Genomic DNA, 25,645 nt, shown 5'->3' on the forward strand with positions numbered 1-25,645 from the left:
GGGATGAGTTGAGGCGGGGATGAGAGTTTTGGGGATGATGGTTTTGGGAATGAGTTGGGGAGGGGATGAGGGTTTGGGGATGAGTTGGGGAGGGGTTGAGGGTTTGGGGATGTGTTGGGGATGAGGTTAAGGCAAAGGCTACAGGAGATGGAGGTTGCTGGGTTTAAACTTAAATCTGAAGTGTCATGTTGAAGTGTTTTTTTAAAACCCATTTCTTACCTGAGTGTGTCAGCATTGACGACATCACCTGTGAAGTGCTGTGCCCACATTCTAATTCTTACCTGTGTGTGTTCCTTCCAGGTATCTGTCTGACCTGCATGCACCAGGGGACCCTGCCTGGCAGTGTATCTACGCCCAGCACAAGTGGATCCTCGGACTGATGCAGAACTGCAAGGAGGAGTTTATCAATGACCAGAGAGGTGAGTTACAGACACACACACACACACACACACACACACACACACACACACACACACACACACACACACACACACACACACACACAGATCCACAAACAGAGTCACATGCAATATAGAAAGAAAAGCCCTTATTTCCCCATTTCAGTCAGACTGGTTAGGTTGACTAAGAGAATTCATGCTTTCTCTTTGCCATATCCCGACACACTCCCCCTTTTCCTCTCTTGCTCTTTTTCTCCCCGTCCCTCTCTCCCCCCCTTTTCCATCTCTCGTTCTGACAGTCAGTGTGTTTATTTTTTCATGAGCGTATGAATAAGATGAAAGAGGGGGACTCTTGGCGTTGGACTTGGGTTTCAGGGCCCGACACACCGCGTGCGGCCGCACAGATGGATTGGAACAATTAACCCCAATTAAGCTGTTTCTCTGTTAAATCAGCCAGCAGGAAAATGTGGATGTGAAACCATCCTCTCAGGAAGAACAGTACAGCAACCCATGAACACACACACACACACACTCAAACACACATGCTAACCTCTCACCATTACAATAACGAGAGGTTAGCATGTCTTGGGGGTATGATATTTTTGCGTCTGTAACTTTCTCACTCATTATTCATGATTCATTCAAGACTACACTCTTAGAAAGGTGCAATCTAGGACCTAAATGGGTTCTTCGGCTGTCCCTATAGGATTACCCTTTGAAGAACCCTTTTGGGTTCCATGTAAAACCCTTTCCACAGAGGGTTGGCTCTACATGGAACCCAAAAGAGTTATCCTAATGGGGACAGCCGAAGAACCCTTTTGGACCATTTTTTTCTAAGAGTATATGTATAATCATGGTAGCATCCACATTAATGTAGAAGTGTTTAGAAACATATTATATTATTATTTACAATAAAAGTGACTCCACAATACATTATTTACCATTAATTTCTATTGGGCACAAAATAATCGGAAATGCATCCAACAAGCTTGATGTAATCATTACATGCTAGGAATATGGGACCAAATACTTAACTTTTGATTACTTTAATACACATATAAGTGAATTTGTCCCAATACTTTTGGTCCCCTAAAATGGGGGGACTATTTACAAAAAGTGATTTAATTTCTAAACGGTTTACACTATATGGATGAAAATACACTCAAATTAAAGTTGGCAGTCTGCACTTTAACCTCATAGTCATTGTATCATTTCAAATGCAAAGTGCTGGAGTACAGAGCCAAAACAACAACTAAATTATCACTGTCCCAATACTTTTGGAGCTCACTGTTTACACACAGTATGCTCATAGACACACGCTCACACGTACTATGCTCATATTCACAAGCCCAGACACACACAGAACACTGCGTGGGTGGTGACTGCCGTACGCAGTGGAGTCCGAGTATAAACAGGGCTAATGATAAGGGGAAATGTGGTTTCCGGGGCTCAGGGTGATGAATATGGGGGCTTAGTGTGTGTCTCTACCACTCCGCTCACACGGAGCTGCTTCTCTCATATCTGGGATGGAGTTAGTTACACATCACAACAGACATGGACACCTGTCAGTCAGCTGTTAGTCTACACAGAGTCAGGAAGTCAGATGTGTGAATTTAGTGAGGGCTCAGAGTATTTAGGCCTACTGTATGTAAGTACATGGATGACACCAGTCACTCAGTTTCACTTAGGGAATTATTTCAAGAAAACATTGAATATCAAAAGCACACACACACACTCTGCAGCAGCAGCTGTCTCCTGGCCTCCTGTCTTGTCTTGTGAGCTCAGCCACTCTGCATATACCTGGCAGCCATTTACACTTGTAGACCATATCCCCGCTTCCCTCACCCTCAACCCCGCCCTCCAATCCCAGCCCCTGAAACCAGTGCTTCCCAAAAACATCCCTCAACCACAGCCCCTCCCAGTATCTCTCAAACCCTTGCTCCACTCTCACTCCTCACATCCATCATCACACACACACACACACACACACACACACACACACACACACCCTATTGTCAGAGTCACACCTGGCAGGGCAGGCCTATTAACTCTGTGATTGATTGGTTGTGTCTACAGTAACTGATGTAATTTTCCTCTTTCATTCCTGGGTTAGCGGAATGCTCCGGAATGTTCCGGTCCAGAACGTGACGGTTCCGAAGCCCATTCTAGGGTGTTATTAAGACTCATAATTACCTCAGAAAATGATCCTAAAACGTGAATTAGCTGTATTTGCCTTTGGTTGAAACTAATTAATCACATTTTGATGTGTGGTTGGTTGATTTGTAGCATAGCTGCGATCAGTGCAGCGCTAGCAGTCAAATCAAATCAAACTTTATTGGTCACGTACACGTGTTTAGCAGATGTTATTGTGGGTGTAGCGAAATGCTTTTGTTTCTAGCTCCGACAGTGCAGTAATATCTAACAATTTCACAACATATACCCAATACACACAAATCTAAGTAAAGGAATGTAATTAAGAATATATAAATATATGGACGAGCAACGTCAGAGTGGCATAGACTAAGATACAGTAGGATAGAATAGAGTACAGTATATACATATGAGATGAGTAAAGCAAAATATGTAAACTTTAATAAATTGACTAGTGTTCCATTTATTAAAGTGGCCTCTAATGTGCTAGTGATGTCTATTAACAGTCTGATGAGATAGAAACTGTTTTTCAGTCTCTCAGTCCCAGCTTTGATGCACCTGTACTGACCTCGCCTTCTGGAGGCATCAGTTGCTTCCGTATGTCTACAGCGCATTTGGAAAGTAATCAGACCCCTTGACTTTTCCCACATTTTGTTATGTTACAGCCTTATTTTAAAATTAATTAAATTGTTTTTTCCCCCCTCATCAATCTACTCACAATACCCAATAATGACAAAGCAAAAACAGGTTTTTAGAAATCTTTGCAAAAAAACCGGAAATATTACATTTACATAAGTATTCAGACCCATTACTCGGTACTTTATTGAAGCACCTTTGACAGCGATTACAGCCTTCAGTCTTCTTGGGTATGACGCTACAAGCTTGGCACACCTGTATTTGCGGAGTTTCACCCATTCTTCTCTGCAGATCCTCTCAAGCTCTGTCAAGTTGGATTGGGAGCGTCGCTGCACAGCTATTTTCATGTCTCCAGAGATGTTAGATCGGGTTCAAATCCAGGCTCTGGCTGGGCCACTCAAGGACATTCAGAGACTTCTTCCAAATGCCACTCCTGTGTTGTCTTGGCTATGTGTTTAGGGTCATTGTCCTGTTGGAAGGTGAACCTTTGCCCCAGTCTGAGGTCCTGAGCGCTCTGCCGCAGGTTTTTATCAAGGATCTCTCTGAACTTTGCTCCGTTCATCTTTGCCTCGATCATGACTAGTCAACCAGTCCTTGCTGCTGAAAAACATCCCCACAGCATGATGCTGCCCCCACCATGCTTCACTGTAGGGATGGTGCCAGGTTTCCTCCAGACTTAACACTTGGCTTTCAGGCCAAAGAGTTCAATCTTGGTTTCATAAGACCAGAGAATCTTGTTTGTCATGGTCTGAAAGTCCTTTAGGTGCCTTTTGGCAAACTCCAAGCGGGCTGTCATGTGCTTTTTACTGAATAATGGCTTCCGTCTGGCCACTCTACCATAAAGGCCTGATTGGTGGAGGGCTGCAGAGATGGTTGTCCTTCTGGAAGATTCTTCCATCTCCACAGAGGAACTCTGGAGCTCTGTCAGAGTGACCACTGGGTTCTTGGTCACCTCCCTGACCAAGTCCTTTCTCCCCCGATTGCTCATTTTGGCCGGGCGGCCAGCTCTAGGAAGAGTCCTGCTGGTTCCAAACTTCCTCCGTTTAAGAATGATGGAGGCCACTATGTTCTTGGGGAACCTCAATGCTGCAGACATTTCTTGGTACTCTTCCCCATATCTGTGCCTCAACATAATCCTGTCTGAGCTCTATGGAAAAGTCCTTTGACTTCATGGCTTGGTTTTTGCTCGGACATGCACTGTCAGTTGGGGGAGCATATATACACAGGTGTGTGCCTTTCCAAATCATGTCCAATCAATTGAATTTACCACAGGTGGACTCCAATCAAGTTGTAGAAAGGATGATCAATGGAAACAGGATGCACTTGAGCTCAATTTCTTTATACTTGTCAGACAGGCTACTGCGTCTGCTGTGCAGATATAGGCGTACAGAAGAAGGCTAATTCGTTAATTTTCTATTCGAATATTTTTGATAAAGATAAGTATTATATTGTTAAATTAGAGGATGAACTCTGGTAGGCCTAAAGCATTCTTCCTCTCCTCAAATTCAACTATCTAAGTCAGTTGGAGCGCCGGTGCGCATTGTCTTCATATCATAGGCCTGAGGTATAATACGCTAATAGCCACACCACACCAAACTGTCACAAAAGTTTAAAAACGTTATTAGGGTAATATCAAAAGTAAGTTAAGCCATTGTTTATAGGTAAATATACGAGCAGGATATTATATTACGGCAAACACAACATTACAGTTGGAACTTAAGTTCACCCAAAGAAAATGGCTCAACAGAATGAAACAAAACACGAACTGGTTTAAACCTTCACAAATATTTTAACAGGTTATATTGCAGCATTTACCAAGAAAGTCTAGTACCTACCATACCCAACAAATGACAGCAGTAGGTTAATGATATTTATTTATTTTACAAGAGGTCTACTTAAACTAAATATTGAGCACACAATTAAAAAGTAGATCAAAATTAACTTAGCCAACGGAAATGTCTCAACAGAAGGAAGCAAAACAGGTTATGCATATTTAAAGAACTGGTTTGGATGAGTAAATAGGCCTACAATGATATATAATAATAATAATAATAATAATAATAATAATAATAATAATACAACAAAATTCATAAATAAAAGTTCCAAAATTGCATCCTACCTGAGTAGCCTGCATTTGGCTTCGCCGACATTGTTCTCATATTTGTCCACTACAATATTAAAACGTTTCCATACGGAGGACATTCCCCTGGTAGCAGGGCTCCAGACTAACATTTTCCCCTGGTGTCACTGGTGGCACCAGCCCGTGATTTGGTTGGACCAATTTTTTTGCGGCATCACACAATAGAAAAAAAGAGTAGGAATATCATCTTAAAGTCATTCACAGTGCTTTATTAAAAAGTGGAATTGACTACTGAGATGGTATTGAAGAAATAAGTTGTTTCATCATCTTGTGATTCAAAAAATAATAATTGCAACCTAATCCAGTGATTGTCATGCTTTCTGTGTAGACATTTATGCTACTGTTGTTATTTTACTATTAAAAAAGGGCTATATATATTTTTCAATAGAGATGAATTTTCCTGCATCTTTCTGTGCTGTAATATCATAGTTTATTTATTTGGGCTTAATTCACCACATGAGTAAGTGGAAACTCAAAACACATTAGCTAGATCACTTACTCTAAAGATAATACCCACTCATAGTAGCCGTGTATTAATTTAACATTATATTAAATGTACCAAAAAATGTTGTTGGTGTAGCCTACCGTCCAATGAGGCCTATGCAATCGCAATGGCCAATGCGCATTTCACTCACTCCGTATCTCAAAGCCATATGAAATATCCTTGTAAAATAGTTGCTATTGAACTTATAATTGAGAGTTGAGAAATACCTACAGAAAGCTGAGAACATCCTCTCTACATCTGTGACAACAAGATAACTGTGTTTTCCCAGCAATAGGATTTTAAAATGTTATACAGTCAGAAAACTTTCTTTCTCCCAGAGCATTTTTTTCACCCCGGGAAAGGAAGAGGGAGAGTGGCTCGCTCGACACAAAAACAGGCCCCAACAAAACAGGTACAGGGGCCGGCAGACACTTTCATTACAGGAATCATGAGGATAATGTAGCCTACTTTATCATTGACCAAAATAGGATGTTTTTAGTGAGGTGAATAATTGTGCAGCCAGCACCGACGCGACCAATGCATATTTTTTAACTCGCACAGCCAAGTCAAAGGGTCGCAAAAGGCAACTAAATGCTTGCAGTCTGGAGCCCTGCCTTGTAGGCTTTTCACTATAGGCATACTCTCTAACTTTTGTTTTACTTCAATGAAAAAGGCCTCCATCTTCACAATCAACAGTAGCCTAGGTCAAGGCTCCTCTCTCACTTTCTCTCTCTCCTCAGCAGCAGGGCAGCCCCGAACAATTTGGCTGGCTACAAATTAATTTATTAGCTTTAAAAAAGGAAAAAGAAAATGTACCCCCCTTCTTCAGAGGACACACATCTTGTTTGGTTTTTACAGCTTTTCTGCTACATTTTACAAATACATTTTACATACACATTTTGCATACTTTTATATAAAGCAATCACATAACAATAATACCTGACCAGACATGAGCTCTTTAATCCCGCCACTCTCAGCCCATTCCACCTATCACCATAGACCACCATCGTTTGGTTTCCATGTGCCATATATTTTTCAATTGTGCTGTGATATTTTACATACATTTTGAACCTTTCTAATCATATAGAATCCACAGATTGTGAGCTAAAGATGAAAGCCTTTCCTACGAGTATTATTATATTATTTATTGACTGACTATGGTTTTCCAGATCGCTCAACACTGGTATTTGTAGAGTTAATTTTAAGTGAATGTTGGGATTTTTTTTAAACATTCCTGAACCTGTGACCAGAAACAAGCTACATAGGGGCAATACCAGAATAAATAATCTAGTTATTCTGTCTCGTCGCAGCAAAATCTACAGTGCTGAGATTGTTGTATGCCCCGTATATATAGCATTCTGTTGGTGGCATGAATTTTGTATAATCATTTAAATTGAAAAACTCAGTGTTGAATCAAGTGTTGTTTTTTGTACCAGTTCATAAACCATGTGCCATGGAATCGGTACATCAAAATTCTCTTCCCATTTATTTTGCAACCTGTACGGCGCAGCTACTGTATCAACATTTTTGTCCTCAAATGAAGCTGGTATATTTTTCTATTTATGCCAGTTCCGTTCAGCCAATTTGTATCTTTAGTATATGGCAGTTCCCTACCTTCTCTCTTTTCCACTTGCCGCCTCCATTTTTGTGGTAATGCTGCAATCAGTTGGTTCTAAGTTTCTTTTGAGCAGACATTCTCATAAATTTTCCTTAGCTGCATATGTGACAAGTCCAGCGTTTTATATTCATAATATCGTTAATAAATATAATAAAACATTTCCATAAGGATTTTTTTTTATTAATCAGTATATTTGAGTTTAACTATAACATTTGTTGTAATATTTGTTCTATCTTTTCTGGAGGATAAAACTGAAATTGTAACCAGATTTGTATGGCTTGTTCAAGAAAGGGCGATACTTTAAACCAAATTTAATTTTCAATTAGTGAGAAGTTGTAATCTGTATAAAGGCAAAAATGTAATTTTTGAACAACAGATGAGCCTTTCTTAATCTACTGGAGAACCATTTTGGGTTTAAGTATAATTTATGTATGAGTGAAGCTTTTAGTGAGAGGTTTAAAGCTTTAATGTTTCATCATTTTAGCCCCCCCAAACTCATATTCATTATATAAATAGGCGCACACACACACACACACACACTTGACACCATGGGAAAGGGTTCACCCGACACCTGTATCAACAGCAACAGCTCTGATCCCTCTCTCTATAAAAAAAGATGGGAACATGGCCAGGAATGAGAGAGAGAACACAGCTCCATATGTGCAGAATCTCTGTCTGTCTATGTGCCCATTGCTTGCGTCTTTGTGCGTGCGGGTTGTGTGTATGCTTAAATATGTACTTCCAAACATACAGTGCCTTCAGAAAGTATTCGCACCCCTAGACTTTGTCCAGATGTTGTTGTATTACAAATTGGGATGAAAATGGATTTGTCATCTTTTGTCAACGATCTACACAAAATACTCTGTAAAGCCAAAGTGGAAGAAAATTCCCAAGCAGACTAGATGAAAAATCTGTCGATGTGCCTTTGAGCAAGGTACTTAACCTTAATTGCTCTGCATAAGAGCGTCTGCTAAATCAGCTGATCCAAATAATCAAAGCTTGATGATGCGTTGGTTATTTGAATCAGCGGTGCAGTGCTAGGACGAAAACCAAAACGTGCACCCAGGGGGGGCCCCAGGACCGAGTTTGGCAAATGCTGTGCTAAATGACTAAAGAGTAAAAATGCAAGTTGGTTGTTGATCATTGCTAGACAGCCATTTTCAAGTCTTTCCATAGATTTTCAAGCCGATTTAAGTCAAAACTCCCTAGTCCTTGCCGATGACAAGCTTACCCATACCATTATACAGCCACCACCATGCTTGAAAATATGAAGAATGGTACTCAGTAGTGTGTTATGTTAGTATTGTGGAGTAACTACAATGTTGTTGATCCATCCTCAGTTATCTCCTATGACAGCCATTAAACTCTGTTACTGTTCTAAAGTTACCATTGGCCTCATGGTGAAATCCCTGAGCGGTTTCCTTCCTCTCCGGCAACTGAGTCCACCTGTATCTTTGTAGTGACTGGGTGTATTGATACACCATCCAAAGTGTAATTCATAACTTCACCATGCTCAAAAGGATATGCAATGCCATCTACCAATAGGTGTCCTTCTTTGCAAACCATTGGAAAACATCCCTGGTCTTTGAGGTTGAATTTGTACTTGAAATTCACTGCTCGACAGAGGGACCTTATAGCTAATTGTATGTGTGGGGTACAGAGATGGGGTAGTAATTTAAAACAGGTTAAACACTATTTTTGCACACAGAGTCCATGCAACTTATTCTGTGACTTGTTAAGCACATGTTTACTCCTGAACTAATTTAGGCTTACCATAACAAAAGGGTTGAATACTTATTGACTCAAGACATTTTAGCTTTTCATTTTTTATTAATTAATTTCTAAAAACATAATTCCGCTTTGACTTTATGGGGTATTGTGTGTAGATCAGTGACACAAAATCTAAATGTAATCCATTTTAAATTCGGGCTGTAACACAACAAAATGTGCAAAAGTAAAAGGTGAATACTTTCTGAAGGCCCTGTATGTGTGTGTATGAAAGATTGTGTGCTTCTCTAGAGGGTGCTTATGGTCTCTTTCCTGGTTTATCTGACTCACCTTGTAGTTTACTAACATTTGTAGATGGAAGGGTTTGGTTAGTGCTTGTGCACAGTCAGCCTGCAGCCCTTCAATCTGGGGGATTCACCAAGCTCACTGACCACAACAGAGCGAGTGTGTCATATGTTTTGCAAATAAGTCAGCTCTTTTTCTTACTGCATTTACAGTAAGGATCTGTAGGCGTTCTAAGTGGTGTTGTTCTATCAGTACTTTACCCTGACTTTCATTTTGTCTACTCCCTTCACAGAACAGCGCAAACTGTATAGAAAGAGGAGTGGGAGGCCCCGGTGCACAACTGAGCAAGAGGACAAGTACATTAGTGTCTAGTTTGAGAAACAGATGCCTCACAGGTCCTCAACTGGCAGCTTCATTAAATAGCATCCGCAAAACACCAGTCTCAACGTCAACAGTGAAGAGGCGACTCCGGGATGCTGGCCTTCAAGGCAATGATTGATGTGCCATCCTGGATGAGCTGCACTACCTGAGCCACTTGTGTGGGTTGTAGACTCCGTCTCATGCTACCACTAGAGTGAAAGCACCGCCAGCATTCAAAAGTGACCAAAACATCAGCCAGGAAGCATAGGAACTGAGAAGTGGTCTGTGGTTACCACCTGCAGAACCACTCTTTTATTGGGGGTGTCTTGCTAATTGCCTATAATTTCCACCTGTTGTCTATTCCATTTGCACAACAGCATGTGAAATTTGTCAATCAGTGTTGCTTCCTAAGTGGACAGTTTGATTTCACAGAAGTGTGATTGACTTGGAGTTACATTGTGTTGTTTAAGTGTTCTATATATAGATAGATAGATAGATAGATAGATAGATAGATAGTACCAGTCATAAGTTTGGACACAAATACTCATTCAAGGGTTTTTCTTTATTTTACTATTTTCTACATTGTACAATAATAGTGAAGATATCAAAACTATGAAATAACACGTATGGAATCATATAGTAACCTGAAAAGTGTTAATGGAAGCAAGTCCCAGCAACAATGTTCCAACTTCTAGTGGAAAGCCTTCCCAGAAGAGTGGATGCTGTTATAGCAGCAAAGGGGGACCAACTCCATATTAGTGGCCAGGATTTTGGAATGAGATGTTCGATGAACAGGTGTCCACATACTAATGGTCATATAGTGTATTTTTCTATTTGGTCCTCAAACTTGAACTCGACTCTGAGATGTGCCATTTCGAAAATGAGGCGTTTTCCAGAATACGCAACATCACTCTCCCTCATCTGATTGGTCAGGTAGGCGGGCTTTCTGAGCCAGCATACACTCCCTCATCTGATTGATTGAGTTGGCGGGACTTTGTGGCTGTGGTAACTAGTGATTTCACATCTTGTGGAGAGCAGCACTGTAGCTCTCTATCCCCATCTAGTGGAGACTGGAGCGCAGTGAGCGGCCTGATCAGGTCAGCGTAATCTGACCCAGACGTCACTCTGCCCAGCTAAACCGAATTCACCTCTGCGTTGTACAAACCCACTGCCCTCTCCTCAGCTCCCCTTTGCTCCCTTCTCCTCCTCCTCTCTCGCTCATCACTCTGAAACAACGGGGCATTCTCTCCATCGCCGGCAAGGGGAGAGATGGATCAGAAGACAAATAAAGAAAGGAGGAGGGGATTGTTTGGTGTGAAAGCCTGCTGAGATTATTGAGGAATGTGGAGTTATTATGAAAACGTTTGATTTAATCTCTCAAGTATTTGATCCTGTGGGTTCATCTCTCTCGCTCTCTGTCTTGCTCTCTCTCTCTACCTCTCTATCTCTCCATCTCAGTGGGGTTGGGGGCCATAGCCCTGGATCTAGAGGGGGACCCTCGCCCATCGGCCCTCAGTAGGATCAGGGACACAGCTTCTCTGAAGAGGGGGTGCAGTCTGCGTACCCCCCGCCCCAGCAGTGAGTAACACTAGCTACACTATATAAACGTCCTCTCACTGTCAACTGCGTTTATTTTCAGCAAACTTAACGTGTAAATATTTGTATGAACAAAACAAGATTCAACAACTGAGACATTAACTGAACAAGTTCCACAGACATGTGACCTAACAGAAATTGAATAATGTGTCCCTGAACAAAGGGGGTCAACATTTTTATTTAACCTTTATTTAACTAGGCAAGTCAGTTAAGAACAAATTCTTATTTACAATGACGGCCTACACCGGCCAAACCCTGGACGACGCTGGGATTTGGAGTCCTATGGGCCTGATACAGCCTGAATTCGAACCAGGGTGTCTGTAGTGATGCCTCAAGCACTGAGATGCAGTGCCTTAGAACGCTGCGCCACTCGGGAGCTCAATTTGTCTAGGACCAATAGGCTCCTTAACAGCTTCTACCCCCAAGCCATAAGACTGCTGAACAATTAATCAAATGGCCATCGGACTATTTACATTGATCCCCCCCCCCATTTGTTTTTTACACTGCTGCTACTCGCTGTTTATTATCTATGCATAGTCACTTCACCCCTACCTATATGTACAAATTACCTCGACTAACCTGTACCCCCGCACATTGACTCGGTACCGGTACCATGTGTATATAGCCTCGTTATTGTTATTTTATTTTGTTACTTACATTTTTTTTTACTTTAGATTATTTGGTAAATATCTTCTTAACTCTTCTTGAACTGCACTGTTGGTTAAGGGCTTGTAAGTAACCATTTCACGGTAAGGTCTACACATGTTGTATTCTGCACATGTGTCAAATAAAGTTTGATTTGATTACAGTACAGTATAACAATATATCAAGTTAAATGAAATTTGTAACATACACATATTTAACAGATGTTATTGCGGCTGTAGCGAAATGCTTGTGTTTCTAGCTCCAACAGTGCAGTAGTATATAACAATTCACAACAATACACACATCTAAAAGTAAAAGAATGGAATTAAGGAATATTTAAATATTAGGATGAACAATGTCAGATTGGCATAGACTAAAACACAGTAGAATATAATACAGTATATACATATGAGATGAGTAAAGGCAAAATATGCAAACATTATTAAAGTGACTAGTGTTCCATTATTAAGTGGTCAGTGATTTCAAGTCTATGTAAGTGGGGAAGCAGCCTCTAAGGTGCAGGGTTACGTAACCGTGTGGAAGCCGCCTAGTGATGGCAATTTCACAGTCTGATGGCCTTGAGATAGAAGCTGTTTTTCAGTCTCTCGGTCCCAGCTTTGATGCACCTGTACTGACCTCGCCTTCTGGATGATAGTGGGGTGAACAGACTGTGGCTCGGGTGGTTGTTGTCCTTGTTGATCTTTTTGGCCTTCCTGTGACATCGGGTGCTGTAGGTGTCATGGAGGGCAGGTAGTTTACCCCCGGTGGTACGTTGGGCCACCGTCTGGAGAGCCCAGTGGTTGCGGGCGGTGCAGTTGCCGTACCAGGTGGTGAAACAGCCCGAGGGGATGCTCTCAATTGTACATCTGTAAAGGTTTGTGAGGGTTTTAGGTGCCAAGCCAAATTTCTTCAGCCTCCTGATGTTGAAGAGGCCCTGTTGCGCCTTCTTCACCACACTGTCTGTGTGGGTGGACCATTTCAGATTGTCAGTGATGTGTACACCAAGGAACTTGAAGCTTTCCACCTGCTACACTGCGGTCCCGTCCCACTGCTGGGCCGTAGGGCAGTGTGCAGTGCGATGGCGATTGCATCGTCTGTGGATCTATTGGAGCGGTAAGCAAATTGAAGTGGGTCTAGGGTGTCCGGTAAGGTAGAGGTGATATGATCCTTAACTAGCCCCTCAAAGCACTTCATGATGACATAAGTGAATGCTACGGGGCGATAGTAATTTAGTTCAGTTACCTTTGCTTTCTTGGGTACAGGAACAATGGTGGACATCTTGAAGCAAGTGGGGACAGCAGACTGGATAGGGAAAGATTGAATATGTCCGTAAACACCCCAGCCAGCTGGTCTGTGCATACTCTGAGGACGTGGCTAGGGATGCCGTCTATACACACACTACCAGCGATTCTCAACCTGTGTTGTGGACAATGTAGATTTGTAATGCTTCATCGTGAACTATACTGTGTCTTTATGTACAGCACTATATAACTCCACTACATTCTCTTGTCTCTCTGTAACCTGTCTGCTTGTGGTCTGTAACTTGTCTGCCTGTAACCTGTCTACCTGTGGTCTGTAACCTGTCTGTCTGTGGTCTGTAACCTGTCTGTCTCCTGTGTGTGTTGTAGCCAGGCGTTATGAGATGCCCCAGCAGGTGCAGTTTGTGGAGAAGCTGTCGGACGTGGTGATTGGCCAGCTGCCCAACTTCTGGAAGCTCTGGATCTCTTACGTCAACGGCAGCCTCTTCAGCGAGGTACACACACACACACACACACACACACACGTACTCTCTGTACACACCTATATCAGTCCTCAAGCACTGTGTCTGTTGTTTAAACAGACTGGTGAAAAATCTGGCCAGGTGGAGAAATCGAAGAAGAATGCCAGACAGAGACAGAACGACTTTAAGGTACGTTTTGTTGAGTTAGATATACTTTTGGTAAAATTCAGAAGACTCTTTCTGTGTGTAGTTTTACTTCCTGAAATGGTTTGTGTTATATATTTGATATCTCTGTAGAAAATGATTGAGGAGGTGACCCATCGCCTGGTGAAGCTGGTGAGAGGTGCTCTCCTCCCCTCTACTCTGACAGAGCTGGAGCTGAGGCTGTATGGGGGCTGGGAGAGTAAGACTGAACTCACTGGACCCTGGCTCACACACGTCATACACACTGTCAGGTATGGACACCTCGCTCTAGTGTATTGATGATGGCGCCAGAGAGAATGGCTGCAGTTTTATTGGTCTCCTAACCAATTGTGCTATTGTCTGTGTTTTTTCGCATGATTTGAACATATTGTTTCTGCCACCGGACAGCCACAGGACAGCGATTACTCACCTCGTATTGAAAGATGATTTGTTCTTTAACTAGTCGGACGAGAGGGATTAACTCCAGACACCCGACAAGTCCCTCATCCCCGTCATTCGCTGGAGAAAGAGACAGGGATATCAAAGACGAAGGTCGGGGTGCCTTGTAAGGGTCCGGCAGCGAGTGGGTAATTTGCATTTACCATTGGTCCTATCAGCCAACGTACAATCATTGGATAATAAAATAGACAAACTACAAGCACGTATATCCGACCAACGGGACATTAAAAACTGCAATATCTTATGTTTCATCGAGTCATGGCTGAATGCCGACATGAATAACATACAGCTGGCGGGACACACTGTATCGGCAGGACAGAACAGTAGCCTCTGGTAAGACAAGGGGTGACGTTCTATGTATATTTGTAAACAACAGCTTTTTCACGATTTCTAAGGAAGTCTCAAGGTTTTGCTCGCCTGAGGTAGAGTATCTCATGATAAACTGTAGACCACACTATTTACCAAGAGAGTTTTCATCTATATTCTTCGTAGCTGTCTATTTACCACCACAAACTGATTCTGGCACGAAGACCGCACTCAATGTGTTGTATACGCCCATAAGCAAACAGGAAAACACTCATCCAGAGGCGGCGCTCCTAGTGGCCGGGGACTTTAATGCAGGGAAACATAAATCCATTTTACCTCATTTCTACCAGCATGTCACATGTGCAAGCAGAGGAAAAATAACTAGACCACCTTTACTCCACACACAGAGACGCATATCCAAAGCTCTCCCTCGCCCTCCATTTGACAAATCTGACCATAATTCTATCCTCCTGATTCCTGCTAACAAGCAAAAACTAAAGCAGGAAGCACCAGTGACTTGGTCAATAAAAAAAGTGGTCAGATGAAGCAGATGCTAAGCTACAGTTTTGTTTTGCTAGCACAGACTGGAATATGTTCCGGGATTCTTCCGATGGCATTGAGGAGTACACCACATCAGTCACTGGCTTCATCAATAAGTGAATCGATGACGTCGTTCCCAAAGTGTCTGCGTACAATTTCCAACCAGAAGCCAAGGATTACAGGCAACATCTGCACTGAGGTTACGTGTAGAGCTGCCGCTTTCAAGGAGTGACACTCTAAGCTGGAAGCTTATAACAAATCCCGCAATGCCCTCCGACGAACCATCAAACAGGCAAAGCATCAATACAGGACTAAGATCGAATCGTACTATACCGGCTCTGATGCTCGTCGGATGTGGTAGGGCTTGCAAACTATTAGAGACTACATAGGGAAGCACAGCCGCGAGCTGCCCAGTGACACAAGCCAACCAGACGAGCTAAATTACTTATGCTTGCTTTGAGGCAAGTAACACTGAAACATGCATGAGAGCATCAGCTGTTCCGGACGACTTTGTGATCACTCTCTCCGTAGCCGATGTAAGGCCTTTAAACAGGTCAACATTCACAAGGCCGCAGGGCCAGACGGATTACAAGGATATGTACTCCGAGCATGCGCTGACCAACTGGCAAGTGTCTTTCCTGACATTTTCAACCTCTCCATGTCTGAGTCTGTAATATCAACATGTTTCAAGTAGACCACCATAGTCCCTGTGCCCAAGAACACCAAGGTAACCTGCCTAAATGACTACCGACCCGTAGCACTCACGTCTGTAGCCATGAAGTGCTTTGGAATGCTGGTCATGGCTCACATCAACACCATTATCCCAGAAACCCTAGACCCACTCCAATTTGCATACCGCCCCAACAGAGCCACAGATGATGCAATCTCTATTGCACTCCACACTGCCCTTTCCCACCTGGACAAAAGGAACACCTATGTGAGAATGCTATTCATTGACTACAGCTCAGCGTTCAACACCATAGTGCCCTCAAAGCTTATCACTAAGCTAAGGACCCTGGGACTAAACACCTCCCTCTGCAACTGGATCCTGGACTTCCTGATGGGCCGCCCCAGGTGGTAATGGTCGATAACAACACATCCGCCACGCTGATCCTCACCACGGGGGCCCCCAGGGGTGCTTGCTGAGTCCCCTTCTGTACTCCCTGTTCACTCATGACTGCATGGCCAGGCATGACTCCAATACAATCATTCATTTTGCTGATGACATGAGTGGTAGGCCTGATCACTGACAACGATGAGACAGCCTATAGGGAGGAGGTCAGAGACCTGGCCGTGTGGTGCCAGGAGGCCAACCTTTCCCTCAGCGTGATCAAGACAAAGGAGATGATTGTGGACTACAGGAAGAGGAGGACCGAGCATGCCCCCATTCTCATCGACGGGGCTGTCGTGGAGCAGGTTGAGAGTTTCAAGTTCCTTGGTGTCCACATCACCACCATATCATATCGTCCATATCATTGTCCATGCACACCAAGACAGTCGTGAAGAGGGCACGACAAAACCTATCCCCCCTTAGGAGACAAAAGATTTGACATGGGTCCTCAGTTCCTCAAAAAGTGCTACAGCTGCACCATCAAGAGCATCCTGACTGGTTGCATCACTGCCTGGTATGGCAACTGCTCGGCCTCTGACCGCAAGACCGTACAGATGGTAGTGCGTACGGCCCAGTACATTACTGGAAGCTTCCTGCCATCCAGGACCTCTATACCAGGCAGTGTCAGAGGAAGGCCCTAAAAATGGTCAAATGGCTATCCAGACTAAACTCAGCAAAAAAAGAAACGTCCTCTCACTGTCAACTGTGTTTATTTTCAGCAAACTTAACATGTGTAAATATTTGTATGAACATAAGATTCAACAACTGAGACATAAACTAAACAAGTTCCACAGACATGTGACTAACAGAAATTGAATAATTTGTCCCTGAACAAAGGGGGGATCAAAATCAAAAGTAACAGTCAGTATCTGGTGTGGCCACCAGCTGCATTAAGTACTACAGTGCATCTCCTCATGGACTGCACCAGATTTGCCAGTTCTTGCTGTGAGATGTTACCCCACTCTTCCAGCAAGGCACCTGCAAGTTCCCGGACATTTCTGGGGGGAATGGCCCTAGCCCTCACCCTCCGATCCAACAGGTCCCAGACATGCTCATGGGATTCAGATCCGGGCTCTTTGCTGGCCATGGCAGAACACTGACATTCCTGTCTTGCAGGAAATCACGCACAGAACGAGCAGTATGGCTGGTGGCATTGTCATGCTGGAGGGTCATGTCAGGATGAGCCTGCAGGTAGGGTACCACATGAGGGATGAGGATGTCTTCCCTGTAATGCACAATGTTGAGATTGCCTGCAATGACAACAAGCTCAGTCCAATGATGCTGTGACACACCGCCCCAGACCATGACGGACCCTCCACCTCCAAATCGATCCCGCTCCAGAGTACAGGCCTCGGTGTAACGCTCATTCCTTCGACGATAAACGCGAATCCGACCATCACCCCTGGTGAGAGAAAACCGCGACTCATCAGTGAAGAGCACTTTTTGCCAGTCTTGTCTGGTCCAGCGACGGTGGGCTTGTGCCCATAGGCGAGGTTGTTGCTGGTGATGTCTGGTGAGGACCTGCCTTTCAACAGGTCTACAAGCCCTCAGTCCAACCTCTCTCAGCCTATTGCGGACAGTCTGAACACTGATGGACGGATTGTGCATTCCTGGTGTAACTCGGGCCGTTGTTGTTGCCGTCCTGTACCTGTCCCCAGGTGTGATGTTTGGATGTACCGATCCTGTGCAGGTGTTGTTGCACGTGGTCTGCCACTGCGAGGATGGTCAGCTGTCCATCCTGTCTCCCTGTAGCGCTGTCTTAGGCATCTCACGGTACAGACATTGCAATTTATTGCCCTTGCCACATCTGCAGTCCTCATGCCTCCTTGCAGCATGCCTAAGGCACATTCACGCAGATGAGCAGGGTCCCTGGGCATCTTTCTTTGGTATTTTTCAGTCAGTAGAAAGGCCTCTTTAGTGTCCTAAGTTTTCATAACTGTGGCCTTAATTGCCTACCGTCTGTAAGCTGTTAGTGTCTTAACGACTGTTCCACAGGTGCATGTTCATTAATTGTTTATGGTTCATTGAACAAGCATGGGAAACAGTGTTTAAACCCTTTTACAATGAAGATCTGTGAAGTTGTTTGGATTCTTACGAATTATATATGTGAACCTATATGTGCAGTTGAAGTCGGAAGTTTACATACAGTTCATTGTAGTCATTAAAACTTGTTTTTCAACCACTCCACAAATTTCTTGTTAACAAACTATAGTTTTGGCAAGTCGGTTAGGACATCTACTTTGTGCATGACACAAGTAATATTTCCAACAATTGTTTACAAACAGATTATTTCACTTATAATTCACTGCATCACAATTCCAGTAGTTCAGAAGGTTACATACACTAAGTTGACTGTGCCTTTAAACAGCTTGGAAAATTCCAGAAAATGATGTCATGGCTTTAGAAGCTTCTGATAGGCTAATTGACATCATTTGAGTCAATTGGAGGTGTACCTATGGATGTATTTCAAGGCCTACCATCAAACTCAGTGCCTCTTTGCTTGACATCATGGGAAAATCAAAAGAAATCAGCCAAGACCTCAGAATAAAAATTGTAGACCTCCACAAGTCTGGTTCATCCTTGGGAGCAATTTTCAAACGCTTGAAGGTACCACGTTCATCTGTACAAAAAATAGAGTGCAAGTATAAACACCATGGGACCACTCAGCCATCATACCGCTCAGGAAGGAGACACGTTCTGTCTCCTAGAGATTAACGTACTTTGGTGCGAAAAGCACAAATCAATCCCAGAACAACAGCAAAGGACCTTGTGAAGATGCTGGAGGAAACAGGTACAAAAGTATCTATATCCACAGTAAAACAAGTCCTATATCGACATAACCTGAAAGGCCGCTCAGCAAGGAAGAAGCCACTGCTCCATAACCGCCATAAAAAAGCCAGACTACGTTTTGCAACTGCACATGGGGACAAAGATCGTACCTTTTGGAGAAATGTCCTTTGGTCTGATGAAACAAAAATAGAACTGTTTGGCCATAATGACCATCGTTATGTTTGGAGGAAAAAGGGGGAGGCTTGCAAGCTGAAGAACACCATCCCAACCGTGAAGCACGGGGGTGGCAGCATCATGTTGTGGGGGTGCTTTTCTGCTTTCACAAAGTAGATGACATCATGAGGAAGAAAAATTGTGTGGCTATATTGAAGCAACGTCTCAAGACATCAGTCAGGAAGTTAAAGCTTGCTTGCAAATGGGTCTTCCAAATGGACAATGACCTCAAGCATACTTCCAAAGTTGTGGCAAAATGGCTTAAGGACAACAAAGTCAAAGTATTGGAGTGGCCATCCCAAAGCCCTGACCTCAATCCAATAGAAAATGTGTGGGCAGAACTGAAAAAGCGTGTGCAAGCAAGGAGCCAAACAAACCTGACTCAGTTACACCAGCTCTTTTATTTATTTTTTTATTTCACCTTTTTTTAACCAGGTAGGCAATTTGAGAACAAGTTCTCATTTACAATTAGGCTAGTGAGGGAGATAAGTGTTTCCAGTTTTAGAGGTTTTTGTAGTTCATTCCAGTCATTAGCAGCAGAGAACTGGAAGGAGAGGCGGCCGAAGGAGGAATTGGCTTTGGGGGTGATCAGAGAGATATACCTGCTGGAGCGCGTGCTACAGGTGGGTGCTGCTATGGTGACCAGCGAGCTGAGATAAGGGGGAACTTTACCTAGCAGGGTCTTGTAGATGACCTGGACCCAGTGGGTTTGGCGACGAGTATGAAGCGAGGGCCAGCCAACGAGAGCATACAGGTCACAGTGGTGGGTAGTATATATGGGGCTTTGGTGACAAAACGGATGGCACTGTGATAGCCTGCATCCAATTTATTGAGTAGTGTATTGGAGGCTATTTTGTAAATGACGTCGCCGAAGTCGAGGATCTGTAGGATGGTCAGTTTTACGAGGGTATGTTTGGTTGCATGAGTGAAAGATGCTTTGTTGTGAAATAGGAAGCCAATTCTAGATTTAACTTTGGATTGGAGATGTTTGATGTGAGTCTGGAAGGAGAGTTTACAGTCTAACCAGACACCTAGGTATTTGTAGTTGTCCACATATTCTAAGTCAGAACCGTCCAGAGTAGTGATGCTGGATGGGCGGGCAGGTGCAGGCAGCGATCGGTTGAAGAGCATGCATTTAGTTTTACTTCTATTTAAGAGCATTTGGAGGCAACGGAAGGAGAGTTGTATGCCATTGAAGCTCGTCTGAAGGGTAGTTAACACAGTGTCCAAAGAAGGGCCAGAAGTATACAGAATGGTGTCGTCTGCGTAGAGGTGGATCAGAGACTCACCAGCAGCAAGAGCGACATCATTGATGTATACAGAGAAAAGAGTCGGCCCAAGAACTGAACCCTGTGACACCCCCATAGAGACTGCCAGAGGCCCGGAAAACAGGCCCTCCGATTTGACACACTGAACTCTATCAGATAAGTGGTTGGTGTACCAGACAAGGCAATCCTTAGAGAAACCGAGGCTGTTGAGTCTGCTGATGAGGATGTGGTGATTGACAGAGTCAAAAGCCTTGGCCAGGTCAATGAATATGGCTGCACAGTATTGTTTCTTATCGATGGCGGTTAAGATATCGTTTAGGACCTTGAGCGTGGCTGAGTTGCACCCATGACCAGCTCTGAAACCAGATTGCAAAGCGGAGAAGGTGAGGTGGGATTCGAAATGGTCGGTAATCTGTTTGTTGACTTGGCTTTCGAAGACTTTAGAAAGGCAGGGTAGGATAGATATAGGTCTGTAGCAGTTTGGGTCAAGAGTGTCCCCCCCCTTTGAAGAGGGGGATGACCGCAGCTGATTTCCAATCTTTGGGAATCTCAGACGACACGAAAGAGAGGTTGAACAGGCTCGTAATAGGGGTTGCAATAATCTCGGCAGATAATTTTAGAAAGAAAGGGTCCAGATTATCTAGCTCGGCTGATTTGTAGGGGGTCCAGATTTTGCAGCTCTTTCAGAACATCAGCTGACTGGATTTGGGAGAAGGAGAAATGGGGAAGGCTTGGGCGAGTTGCTGTGGGGGGGTGCAGTGCTGTTGACTGGGGTAGGGGTAGCCAGGTGGAAAGCATGGCCAGCCGTAGAAAAATGCTTATTGAAATTCTCAATTATAGTGGATTTATTGGTGGTGACAGAGTTGTATATCCTCAGTGCAGTGGGCAGCTGGGAGGAGGTGCTCTTATTCTCCAAGGACTTTACAGTGTCCCAGAACTTTTTTGAGTTTGTGTTGCAGGAAGTACATTTCTGCTTAGCCTTTTTTAGCCTTTGCTTTTCTAACTGCCTGTGTATATTGGTTTCTAACTTTCCTGAAAAGTTGCTTATGACGGGGGCTGTTCGATGCTAATGCAGAACGCCACAGTATGTTTTTGTGTTGGTTAAGGGCAGTCAGGTCTGGAGAGAACCAAGGGCTATATCTGTTCCTGGTTCTACATTTCTTGAATGGGGCATGCTTATTTAAGATGGTGAGGAAGGCATTTAAAAAAAATATCCAGGCATCCTCTACTGAAGGGATGAGGTCAATATCCTTCCAGGATACCCAGGCCAGGTCGATTAGAAAGGCCTGCTCGCTGAAGTGTTTCAGGGAGCGTTTGACAGTGATGAGTGGAGGTCGTTTGACCCGCTGACCCATTACGGATGCAGGCAATGAGGCAGTGATCGCTGAGATCTTGGTTGAAAACAGCACAGTTGTATTTAGAGGGCAAGTTGGTTAGGATGATATCTATGAGGGTGCCCGTGTTTACGGCTTTGGGGTGGTACCAGGTAGGTTCATTGATAATTTGTGTGAGATTGAGGGCATCAAGCTTAGATTGTAGGGTGGCTGGGGTGTTAAGCATGTCCCAGTTTAGGTCACCTAGCAGCACAAGCTCTGAAGATAGATGGGGGGCAGTCAGTTCACATATGGTGTCCAGAGCACTGCTGGGGGCACCTATAGCAGGTGGCAACGGTGAGAGACTTGTTTTTAGAGAGGTGGATTTTTAAAAGTTCAAATTGTTTGGGTACAGACCTGGATAGTAGGACAGAACTCTGCAGGCTATCTCTGCAGTAGATTGCAACACCGCCCCCTTTGGCCGTTCTATCTTGTTTGAAAATGTTGTAGTTAGGGATGGCGATTTCAGAGTTTTTGGTGGTCTTCCTAAGCCAGGATTCAGACAATGCTAGGACATCCGGGTTGGATCTCTGTCAGGAGGAATGGGCCAAAATTCACCCAACTTATTGTGCGAAGCTTGTGGAAGGCTACCCGAAACATTTGACCCAAGTTAAACAATTTAAAGGCAATGCTACCAAATACTAATTGAGTGTATATCTGACCAACTGGGAATGTGATGAAAGAAATAAAAGCTGAAATAAATCATTCTCTCTACTATTATTTTGACATTTCACATTCTTAAAATAAAGTGATGATCCTAACTGAATTGTTACTAGGATTAAATGTCAGGAATTGTGAAACTGAGTTTAAATGTATTTGGCTAAGGTGTATGTAAACTTCCGACTTTAACTGTACATGTTACCTCGACTAATAGGTGCCACCGCACAGTGACTCTGTAACGGTAGCCCCTGTATATAGCCTCGCTATTGTTATTTTACTGCTGCTCTTTAATTATTTGTTGCTTTCATTTCTTATTTTTTACTTATCTATTTTTTTTACTTAACACATTTTTCTTAGAACTGCTTTGTTGGTTAAGGGCTTGTAAGTAAACATTTCACTGTAAGGTCTACACCTTGTATTGTATTCGGCGCATTTGACAAATACATTATTTTTTTTGATACACGCTGTCACGTATGGACACCTCACTCTAGTGTCATATACACTGTCACGTATGGACACCTCACTCTAGTGTCATAAACACTGTCACGTATGGACACCTCACTCTAGTGTCATACACACTGTCACGTATGGACACCTCATTCTAGTGTCATACACACTGTCACGTATGGACACCTCACTCTAGTGTCATACACACTGTCACGTATGGACACCTCACTCTAGTGTCATACACACTGTCACGTATGGACACCTCACTCTAGTGTCATACACACTGTCACGTATGGACACCTCACTCTAGTGTCATACACACTGTCACGTATGGACACCTCACTCTAGTGTTTGTTTGTGCGAGCATGTGTGTGTCAATGACTTTATCCCCCATATTGCAGACCCCCAATCCCTCCTCCACTACAACATTCTCTTTCTCGCTCTCGTCTCTCCTCTCTCTCGTCTCTCTCGTCTCTCAGAATCATTTTTGAAGCTCTGGTTGCTCTGGAGATCCCTAATGATCTGCTGCAGGTGATCCAGGATCTACTGTTGGAGCTGAGACACCACTGTCTACTGGTCACCCTGCACCACACCGCAGAGGGTGAGGGAGGAGGGGAGGGAGGGGATGGGAACTGAGACATCACTGTCTACTGGTCTCCCTGCACCACACCGCAGAGGGTGAGGGAGGAGGGGAGGGAGGGGATGGGAACTGAGACATCACTGTCTACAGGTCTCCCTGCACCACACCGCAGAGGGGGAGGGAGGGGATGGGAACTGAGACATCACTGTCTACAGGTCTCCCTGCACCACACCGCAGAGGGTGAGGGAGGAGGGGGGGAGGGAGGGAGGGAGGGGATGGGATGGGAACTGAGACATCACTGTCTACTGGTCTCCCTGCACCACACCGCAGAGGGTGAGGGAGGAGGGGGGGAGGGAGGGGATGGGAACTGAGACATCACTGTCTACTGGTCTCCCTGCACCACACCGCAGAGGGTGAGGGAGGAGGGGGGGAGGGAGGGAGGGGATGGGAACTGAGACATCACTGTCTACTGGTCTCCCTGCACCACACCGCAAAGGGTGAGGGAGGAGGGGAGGGAGGGGATGGGAACTGAGACATCACTGTCTACAGGTCTCCCTGCAACACACCGCAAAGAGTGAGAGAGGAGATATGGGAGGGAGGAGAGGGGAGGAAGGAAGAGGAAATGGGACCTGGAAGACAGGGGCAGAAGGAGGAGAGAGATCGAGAAAGGGGCAGAGGTGGGTTAGGTAAGGTGAGGTTAGTGAAAGAGAAAGTGTTTGTGAAAGGGGGTTTTGTGGTTAAACTCTGTTGGTCATTCTGACTGTGGCCCTAGATCTATAGAAACTCAGGTTGATAGTAACAGCTCATGTGGTTTTGAAGGTAGTCATTCACTAGTTTAGAGGGTCATTTCACTTTCTTTTGCGGTCTTCCACCAAACAGTTCTATTTAAAATGTCATGTGAACTGATCATGGCTCTTCACTTGTTCACGAGTATGTAGTACCATTATTTAATTTGATAGTGATCAAAAATAATGTGAAATGTGAAAGCACACATTTGTTGCCCCTACAGTGATTTATGTTTGTGTATGCATTTTGTCAGATGTCAAAAGGCTTGCAGAGAAAGAGGACTGGGTCGTAGACAATGAAGGAATCACCAGCTTGGTAAAGCTATATTTACTATACTTTGTGATATATCATGATTTATTATATAGTAAGATATGATGAAAAATATGTCATGGTATAATCTATATATCTGATTTGTGTGTTGTGTCGTGTGCAGCCAGCCCAGTTTGAGCAGTGCATGGTGCAGATGCTGCAGTCACTCAAAGAACCCATGGAGACCAAACCTGGGGAGGTCAATGTAAGGAACACACTATACACTATAACAGAACCTCATTCATCTATGTGAACTACCTTATTTATGTATGTGAATTGCACTGAACAATCATATAAACGCAACATGCAACAATTTCAAAGATTTTACTGAGTTACAGTTCATATAAGGACATCAGTCAATTTAAATACATTCATTAGACTCTAATCTATGGATTTCACATGACTGGGATTACAGATATGCATTTGGTCGTCACAGATACCTTAATAAATATGGTAGGGGCGTGGATCAGAGAACCAGTCCGTATCTGGTGTGACCACCTTTTGCTTCATGCAGCGCGACACGTCTTCTTTACGTGGAGTTGATCAGGCTGTTGATTGTGGCCTGTGGAATGTGGGAACTGGAACACGCTGTTGTGCACATCGATCCAGAGCATCCAAAACATGCTCAATGTCTGGTGAGAATGCAGGCCATGGAAGAACTGGGAGATGTTCAACTTCCAGGAATTGTGTAGAGATCCTTGCGACATGGGGCCGTGCATTATCATGCTTAAACAGGTGATGGCGGTGGATGATTGGCACGACATTGGGCCTCAGGATCTCATCATGGTGTCTCTGTGCATTCAAATTGCCATCGATAAAATGCAATTGTGTTCGTTGTCCATAGCTTATGCCTGCCCAT

The 25,645-nt window shown here is 43.9% G+C and overlaps 1 protein-coding gene across 7 annotated transcripts in view; it reads left to right on the forward strand.

The window, feature by feature from the left end:
• The window catches only part of LOC106560366 (exocyst complex component 2), a 95,349-nt gene that overhangs the window by 43,706 nt on the left and 25,998 nt on the right, over positions 1 to 25,645 (forward strand). For all 7 annotated transcript variants that reach the window (XM_014123219.2, XM_045687759.1, XM_045687760.1 and 4 more), the window contains 8 exons: positions 301 to 419; positions 11,259 to 11,378; positions 13,670 to 13,794; positions 13,882 to 13,950; positions 14,059 to 14,216; positions 23,591 to 23,712; positions 24,731 to 24,792; positions 24,911 to 24,991. In XM_014123219.2, the coding sequence (XP_013978694.2) occupies positions 301 to 419; positions 11,259 to 11,378; positions 13,670 to 13,794; positions 13,882 to 13,950; positions 14,059 to 14,216; positions 23,591 to 23,712; positions 24,731 to 24,792; positions 24,911 to 24,991 (856 nt within the window). The remainder of the gene's footprint in view (positions 1 to 300; positions 420 to 11,258; positions 11,379 to 13,669; positions 13,795 to 13,881; positions 13,951 to 14,058; positions 14,217 to 23,590; positions 23,713 to 24,730; positions 24,793 to 24,910; positions 24,992 to 25,645) is intronic.

This window comes from Salmo salar, chromosome ssa10, assembly GCF_905237065.1.
Source record: "Salmo salar chromosome ssa10, Ssal_v3.1, whole genome shotgun sequence".
NCBI classification, from domain to species: domain Eukaryota; kingdom Metazoa; phylum Chordata; class Actinopteri; order Salmoniformes; family Salmonidae; genus Salmo; species Salmo salar.